Source organism: Chelon labrosus (assembly GCF_963514085.1).
Source record: "Chelon labrosus genome assembly, chromosome: 1".
Taxonomy (NCBI): Eukaryota; Metazoa; Chordata; class Actinopteri; order Mugiliformes; family Mugilidae; genus Chelon; species Chelon labrosus.
In genome coordinates, this window is record NC_140337.1 from 28,770,185 (window position 1) to 28,779,781 (window position 9,597).

The 9,597-nt window shown below is 36.3% G+C and overlaps 1 protein-coding gene across 1 annotated transcript; it reads left to right on the forward strand.

The window, feature by feature from the left end:
• Positions 1-2,845: 2,845 nt before the first annotated feature.
• Positions 2,846-6,226, forward strand: LOC311486029 (ladderlectin-like; the record flags this gene model as incomplete). The annotated part of the gene is made up of 4 exons (XM_084541777.1): positions 2,846-3,776; positions 5,249-5,472; positions 5,787-5,898; positions 6,156-6,226. Exons 1-4 carry the CDS (start codon positions 3,677-3,679, stop codon positions 6,224-6,226), a joined length of 507 nt encoding a protein of 168 aa, XP_084397903.1. The 5' UTR covers positions 2,846-3,676.
• Between the last annotated feature and the right edge of the window lie 3,371 nt (positions 6,227-9,597).

Consider the following 9,597-nt stretch of genomic DNA (forward strand, 5'->3'; position numbering starts at 1 on the left):
TGCATTTACAAATTTACCATTGTGTGGTTGTTCATATTTTACACTTCTTTTGTTCATTGACTGTCTATATCTCTCAACCAAAGCGCTCCCTCTCTCAAACCCTTGGACACAAACCATATTAGCATAAACTGGGAGCCAGACACAGATTTAGAAGCTGGTTAGCTGGTTAGCTCATAGCTAATAGTTCCCATTTGCAGCCACAATCGGTGTGTTTTTAGAACCTTTCATTTTAGCTCTGTTTACTGTTTTCCCATCACAACACTTGAACACGACTACGATGCAGGCTTACTTAATGCGATTGCTTCGCATACCACTGCTTTGTATGATTTCAGTCTTTTGGAAGGCTTAGATTGTAAGTGAACAGGAAATGCATTGAGGACCGTTAAAAGTAGCAACTTCAGCTGTAACTTAATGTGTACTGCACCTTTCATCCAAATTTTGCTTTAGAAGGTTATTTGATTGACTTCTAAAGGGCTCAGTTAGAAAAATATGGAATTGATCATTTAAACAAAAGTGCTTTATCCTAATGGAAAGATGTCCATGTTATGTGTTTAAGGAGAAAGAAGACCCCAATGACTACTTGAAGAAACGCCCTCTCTCCTGTCCAGTCCTTATCGTGAGTTCGTCCAACTGCCTCCTGGTTGTGGGAGATGTGCCGATAACTACGCTCCCAAAAGACAAGGTTACAGAGGGTGTTTTATACCTTATGGCCTACTACGATGCTCTACATCTTACTTACCCCAGGTGTGTAGCTACTCTGCTTTCTGTCATACAAACGGAGGTCCTCTTGGACACAATCCATGAGCGAGACCTCACACCATCTTTCAAGAAGGGCATGGCTGACTGGAAAGCTTTTGTTGGTGAATAAAGCCGTTTCCATTCGTATTCGTAATTTAGCAAATGTAGCCCAATGTTAAGGTAGCAATAATATTTTGTTAATGTATTGAGAGACACATTGGTCAGATAGTCATGTTAATGTTAGCCCAAGACCCTTAACTTGGATGTTGCAATAAGCACTTTGTAAGTGTATTGAGGGGACAGATGTCAGATGTTCATGTCTGACTGTAATCCATGTGTTACACATATATGGCATGTTATGCTATGTTTTTGCTATGGTTTTTTTTAAATTATTATTATTTTATTACAGTCCCATACATACTGTGAGCCAAAACATGACTGCTCCAGTCATACACTACATGCTGTGAATTCTCAGTGTAACTGACTAACTGCACTCAATTGTAAGAGCTGTTTACTCCTGCATTTCTTATGCAGAGAAAATAAATACTTGTTTGTTTAATGCAAGGCTTGTTTTCATTGTAGGTGGTTGTCTTAAATCTAGTTGTAGAGCTTACTGTTAGTTAAATGCACTTGAATTGAGAATAATTGTCTTCTTAATATGAGTAAAAAAATGCATTATATGAGTATTTCCAGCTAACTTCAAGGCATATTTTATCCTAAAATGCTTAAATAATCACTTCCTAATCCTATATCAAGTTGGTGATGGTCTGAAATCTAGGACAATGTCACTATTTTAGAACTTAAAACGAGTTAAATACACTAAAATATAGCTCAAAATAAGTTTTCCTGGCTAATTTCAAGATCACCTTTATCTCAAAAGTCCTAAATATCACATCTTATTTCAAGAAATCTTGACAAGCCAATTTTCACTAGTTCCATTGGCAGATTTTTTTGCTTATTTCAAGCAAAAACGTCTTCTATTTGTTGTTTTTTTGCTTATTTTTGGAGGGGCATTTTTTCCAGTGAAAAAAAAATACTACTAGCATATGCTGAATACAAGCATATTTGTCTATATATCAAGAAAATTATTCTTAAATTTGATTTACTTATCTAGACAAATGTACTTGTTTTAAGTTTGGTTGTACTGACTTTAAGATATATTTACTTACATGAAACCTTATTTTAAGATGATGGCACTAGCATATGCTGATTTTAAGCACATTGTCCTACATATTGAGAAAATAATTCTTAAATATTTTCCGTAAATCCATACAAATCTACTTGTTTTTAGTCTAAACACACTAGTTTGAAGAAATCCCTGGGTTTTTAAGGCTAGATATATTCACTTGTTTTTAAAAATCTTGTCAAGTCAAATCTTCCTGTTCTGTTGGCAGATAATTTTGCTTATTTCAAGTAATATATTCCTCATTTTATTACTTTTTTTTCTTATTTTTTAAAGCCGCCTTTTTGCAGTAGAAGAGCTCATGTGACACGGTCAAGCAGAAAACTTCTCACTGTGTCTTAAAGGGAAAAACAACGAGCAAAGTCTCTGTTTAATTTGACAAGTTTCCAGCGATGATCTTTATATATATATATAGTATAAAGTAATAAAGACAGGTCAGACATCTGTTTCCAAATAATCAGTAAACAGCCATTTCCAGAGTATTTCATGAGGGAGGGTTGGTTGTGACTTTACTACTGTTGATTTTGCAACAAGTGTTTGCTCATACGAATCCATCGGACACGATGGACACGAACCATTCCCAGAATAACCTTAAATGTAATGCTGAATAAAATGTTCACAGAAGACTTGTATTGAGTTGAGTGTACCTGCTGGGACTTCTGCGGACATTCATTATAAATGGTTGAATCAGTCTCTGATTTAGACTTAGATAAACTTAATTGAACTACAAGGGAAATTGCTTGGTCACAGTAGCTTAGTTGCACATAAAAAAACACTCTTAAGAACCAAAAGTAAAAGAAAGATTAAATATAATAAGATAAAAGTAAAATCTAGTAAAATAAAATAAAAATAGTATAAGCAAATGTACAGAATTAGCATATGAACAAATGTACAAGAAATAGAGACGGACAAATATATATTATATACATAGGAATGATAGTAAGGTGCACTAGTGTCCATTAACATGAATAACATGGAGTAATCTGTTACAGAAAGGTTTGGGTCCTATGGGTTGAGGTGCGGGGCCTCTGTGGATCATCCCACAGATACTTGATCAGTTTGGGATCTAGTGAATTTGGAGGCCAGGTCAACACCTTGTGCTGTTCTTCGTGTTGTTTGTTTAGTTGTTCCTAAAGCGTTTTTGTGTGTGTGCCTGTGTCAGGCTGCATCCTGCTGGGGATGGCTGCTGCCATCAAGGAGTGTCATTGCTATGGGGTGGATGAGTTGTGGTCAGCAGCGTGTTTTGGGAACTTTGGTGCTCAAATTTGAATCTGTTCATCCTTGACTCCAAGACAATGTTTGTGCCAAATTTGAGGGAAATTCCTGAGAATGAGACAAATGTACATAAGGACACAATACTTCAAGCCATGGCTGTGACTCTGCAAATTTATGGATGTTTAATTATTAATATTAGGCAAACATTGTGGGTTAACAAACCTTTGGTTTATGTAGATTGGACATTTGGTGTCCTGACCATTATTTATCATTTGATAATGGTATGGCTCTGTTTGTTGACATTTGTCACTTCCTCATTTAATGACAGATAAGTAACTGTATTTAAGAGCTGTCCTTCATCTTGAAAGGTTGTGGCTTCAGGCTGGTAGAGAGAACGAAGAAGAGAGAATCACTCTGCTGCAGGTCTGCTACCAACTCTTATCGTCTTTTCCTTTATTGAATGTTCATCATGTGGGTGTTAAATATTTCCAACATGTCTGGTTCTCTTGACTGAAGCTAGAAATCAGCATCATCTCCACAATGAAGACGCTGCCAGTGATGGTGATTGTTTGTGTCGTGATGACTCTGACTGGAGCTGATGGTGAGTATATCGTAGAGTATCGTCTGCATACAGTGACATGAGACTAGTTTTAATAGTTAATGGATGGTGTGTAACATTTCTCCAGCTCTCCCTGAACCACGGACCGGAAACAATCAAACAGGTCAGTGGGTCATTCTCAAAGGGCCTAATTAGACCTTACATTAAGGTCCCATCTGTGAATCCAGTTGAAAGTGACCAGCTTTAGGTGAGTGTGTTCAGACCAACACACTCCAGTCTCAGTTTCTCAGCATGCAAATGAACTCCGTCATCGTCTGAGGGCGCAGTAGAATTTTTTAACAGCGGCTGTCTCTAATGGAGCTCTACTGCTGCTCCAGAACCAAGAACAGCTCTGTTTTCTGTGTGTGCGTCATGGCTTTGGCACAAGTCGAGTTATTTTTTTTTTCCGTCCTTACGGTAGTTAAACCTGCACAAAACTCAGATTATAACTCCAACCCTGGAAACCTTCCATATGCACTGTGATCTCTGGTAATACATGAATATAAAGACATCGGTGATTGAATGAATATGTAACTTAACCACATATGGCTCCTTATCAACATGACCACATCAATAATTAACCACATGCTGATACGCTATTTAATGGCAGAATCACACACAGTGACCTCAGTGTAACTAGATTTATTTCTTCTTTAGTTAGGACAGAATATGTTAAAAGGCTCTCATTACTGATGAACAGACATGACTTATTCAGGCGATAATAATAGTGAATGTATGTTTTTTCTGAATGAATGAGGAGAAACTCCACTGTTGCAGGAGAAACCCTGTTGACTATAGGAGACCCAGGACACATTGTGTTCACACTAAGGAAGAAAAACAGACACAGACCACCTCCAAATGTGATCAGAATCGAATCGAATCACTCCGAGTCCTGAGGGTGCACATCTCTTTTTTACACTGGCCACTTGCGATCGGATTTCCTAGATTAGATCTGAATGCAATGTCTGAAGATTTTTATTGACATTTTGTTCTTGCCTCTTAATGCTATTAAAAATGGTTCAGTCCTGAAACATAGTGCAGGTTTTACAAAAATTACAAATGGAGGACTGACAATTTACCAGTTTCAATTTACCCACCAGGAAACACAAAAAGCATACAGGAACCAGTTGGTAAGTAAACGGCAGTAACTTCAACAGACTTAACTCAACAGAGTAATTTGACAGACAGCTTGACCAGGGACAAAGGGAAAGGCAGGCGTATATATACATATACATGGGCTGAGGGGTTGATGAGACACAGGTGACACTAATGAGGGAGGAACACCACAAGGAAACAGGGTCACAAATATTCAAAATCCAATACCATGACACAAAGACTCACATTATTGTATTATGTTTCAGTAAAAGTCTATATATTAAACTTTTTGCTGGACATCTGCCAAACTGTTTTCAGCAGAAGCCCCCCCTGGTTGTGGTTGGTTTGAGTACAAAGGACGCAGTTTCCTCTACATTCCAAGAAGTTTGACTTGGGCTAGAGCTGAGGTAATCACTGAGTTTATTTTGTTATGTCTTGCATCCCTTTGATTGTGAGTCCTGCTATTGCTTTGACAACTCTCATTTATCTCTGTTTATCTCCGCTGCAGAAAAACTGTCAGTCCCTGGGTGGAAACCTTGCATCGATCCGTAATGTCTTCGAGTACCAGGAGATCCAGAGACTGATAAAGATCAGCACTGATGAGTATCCACTAACATGGATTGGAGGCAGTGATGCTCAAGAGGTATTTAGTGCATCATGTAACAGTGGACCTTCAGTTACTGTGAACGCCCTCTGCTGACACCACATTCACAGTGTGACTAATGTTTTGCAGGTTTTAGATTTTCTTGTAACACCAGTGACACGTTTACTTGGTTCAACCATTTGGATTTTTAATAATATCTGCTGTGTGTGTAAATTAATATTTTCTTTTTTAAGAGCTATACAGAGAAAATATGAGATAAATTTGAGTTTCCATCACTGCACAAGGCCCAGTGTTTGTCAAGTATTTTAGAAAATATTTTTTTATTTCAGAATCTATTTAAATCTGTTTTTTAGGAGGGTTTCTGGCTGTGGAGTGATGGGACACCTTTCAACTATTCAAACTGGTGTCCTGGAGAGCCCAATAACTACGAAGGTCCACAGAGCTGCTTAAAAATGAATTTTGGAGGTAAATCCTAATTTCAACTGAGAACTGGGTGTGTGACTGGTTTAACTAATAAATGGTAAAAGACAAAAGTTGCTTGACTGAGAAACATGTGTTAGTAATGTTGTTAATGCAAATATCTGATCTAATGATTTTATTTAGCATCAATGTAAAAAGTTAAATTAGAATTATTTTACTTGAAATAAAGAAAAATTGTCCATGTAAATTTAGTCAGTATTGAGCTGGACTGATTTTTTTTTTGTTGTTTTTTGTACCTGCAGGATCCAGGTGCTGGGATGACGAGAAGTGTAGTCTACAATATCCATCTGTCTGCGCGAAGAAAATGGGATGAGTCATGAAACAAAAGAATCTGTCACAAACACTGGTGGATGAGTGCTGATGTTTGTGTTTTCATGCTCTTATTTCTTAAGCTAATCACTCTGGAGCCTCTTTATATTTCTTCTATTGCTGTAACTCAACTAAAGGAGTGAAGCGACAAGTCAAATGAACAGAAGCTGGGTCGTCTCGGAGGCTTTGTGCCTTTTTCTAAGAACGGACTGAATGTGTTATGAAAAGAACGCTGTTAGCAAAACTTCCTTCTACACAATGAACTCATCTTTACTATTGTTTTTCTGCGAAATTAAAAGCCTGAAGCATTGAAACAACCGTCTCTGTGAGTGTGTGTTTCGTGTCTTGATTTTAATGAGAAGCATGCCTTTTTACCATCTCTTTAATAAATAATATAATCGATAGAGTTCCTGCTTATTTACTGCAGTAGGACGAGTCGGATATCACACTGAGACGTAAATAAGAGGACAGCGGAAGGGAAGAGCATGCTGATGAGGGAGCTCAGAGGTCAGTGGTCGTCAGGCACCGTCTCTGTTCGCCAAACGTTTGAGATCTGAATGGAAAAAGTGTTTATAATTAAAGAAGAAAATACAATTTATTGGATAAACAGCCCACATAGCAGGTTCTTGGTTTGAAGAATGAATATATGAGTCCATTCATTTCCTTTGATTTTAACATTCTTCTATTTTCTCTTTATGTTAATGAAATCAAGATTTGACACAGTTTGTCTTTCTAACAGCAGGGGGCAGACCTGCATCACTCATCAAGTCCACAGTATTTACACAAGAAAGACATAATATAAAATACCAGAGCCAATCAAATATCAACTCCGTTAAATTTTTATTTAAATAATTCTGCTTAGGAAAATAATCACTGGCAGTTCAATCATCTCAATATAAATTATTCTACATGACTGAAAACACAATATGTATTAATCAATTAATCAGTTTAAACTATAATTCAAGTCAAATATTCTAAGATCAGATTCAACTTAACTCATCTTTAGCTCTTTGTTTCATTCAAATTAGTTCAAGCTCTTCAAATTCGTGTTTGCATTTATATCTTTGCATAGTCAATAATCTTGGCCTCTGATCCTGCTTTCACCTGGACACGTGTATTTAAGAGAAGCTCTTTCCTGTCTGACACATTCCCTGCAGGCTGACACTGAGAAGGAAGAAGGTGAAGAAGAAGATCTTTCTACACCAGGTTTGCCTCAGACTCACCCATCATCTTCTTTTCTCATCGGTGTTGGCTTGTCTGCTCCACATAGACATTACTGTCTGTCTCTCTGAAAGGTTGTCCACCATGAAGATGCTGGCTGTGTCTTTGCTTGTGTGCGCCGTGATGCCTCTAACTAGAGCTGCTGGTGAGTATTGATGCTGGTGGTGTAAAGTACATGAGAACAAGTAGGAAGTGTTTTACCTCAACATCAATATTTTCTGACTCTTAATACTTCTACTCCATCACATTTCGCATTTTACTTTTCATAAAAGGACATTCTGGGCTATTACATTTTATTTACATGTTGGTGAAAATCCTCTATTAGTGTACCTTTTACGTTTGAATACAGGACTTGAAAAACTGTGTTTGTATCGTGTTGTATCATCGGTGTTAGAGAAGACGATTATCATGAAGTAAAGGATGTGATTATTTCTTGTGTCTGCGTTCTAACACCCTGATCAAACTGTCGTTGCAGCTCTGACAGGTCCCACAGATCAACCTTGGACAGAAGGAAGTATGCCACCAGGTGAACCTGTATTTCATCAGATTTGTGTTAATCGCTGAGTGTAATCAGAGACGATGCAGAAGAAGATGGAAATAAGATGTGGAACTGAGGTGTAAGCACTGCGACCCAACCTGAGTCGAAGAAGTGTTGGTTCCTCTGATTTAGAATGAGGCCTGTTTGAGACATGAACATATCTACGGTACCCTTAGCAAAAAGTAGTATACTTGAAGTTCATTTTATTAAGTATACTTGAGTATAAGTATAGTAAGTATACTACAGACCATGTACTTGTAGTGTACTAGAAAGTATACTAATTTAATACTTCTTCCGGCTAAATTGGAACGTTTTAAGTATATAAAAGTATACTTTAAGTTTACTTATAAAAGTATACTTTAAGTAAACTTTTATAAACTAAAATGTAGACTAGAAGTATATAACTAGTACACTAGTAGTATATAGATGAGTGTACTTGTAGTGTACTAGAAAGTATACTAATTTAATACTTCTTCTGGCTAAATTGGAACGTTTTAAGTATACTTTAAGTATGCTTTTATAAACTAAAATGTGGACTAGAAGTATATACCTAGTACACTAGCAGTATATAAATGAGTGTACTTGTGGTATACTTAGAGTATACTTTTATAAACTAAAACATGGACTAGAAGTATATAACTAGTACACTAGTAGTATATAGATGAGTGTACTTGTGGTATACTTGAAAGTGTACTTTTGTAAACTTAAAATTACCTTATAAAGTATACTTAAAGTATACTTTTATAAACTTAAAAATATTCCAATTTAGTCTGAAGAAGTATTAAATTAGTATACTTTCTAGTACACTACAAGTAAATGGTCTGTAGTATACTTCCTATACGTATACTGATACTCAAGCATACTTAATAAAATTAACTTCAAGTATACTACTTTTTACTAAGGGTAAGTATGAACTTAGAATTACTGAAACTGAAAAACACAATTTTTTGGTATTTTACTAGTTTACTTGTCGTAATACTACAAGTATACTTGTAAGTTTGCTTAGCATATCACTTGTAGCACACTATTTATATACTTGAAATATACTTCTTAAAGTATTCTTAAAGTTAACCCATACTGTGTGTACACTAGACTGCAGTGTATTTACAAAATCACAAGACAGAACGTTGAGAACAAGTTTGATATATTTATAACATTTTATAACATACCATACAGTGTATTTACAAATACCTGCTTAAATCATTAAAGATGTGCATTTCAAAAACAAAGAGCTTCTATGAAATCAAGTCCTTCTTTGCTGTTCACATTTACATGTAAAAATGTAAACAAAACAGTGTCTCCAACTGAGAACTGAAGTCCTTTCTTGTCAAAAGAAAAAGGTAAAAGAAAAGTGCCCGTGTTTGGAACCAAAAATAATAAATACCTTGACAGAAACAAAAACGTTACTTTTATAACTTCTTTTCAGCTACTTGCTTGGCATAGCTTATACTGTTGCATTTCTTTCTTCTGATTGCTCTCACATCTTGCATGGTGGTGTCGGGGGAACTTGGCCTGGACATGGACTGTGAGTGAAAAACACAAAACATTACTTCAGTGTTATTTTTATTCACCATCCACAATTAACGCAATTGTTAAAGAGGCATGAAGGATGGTTT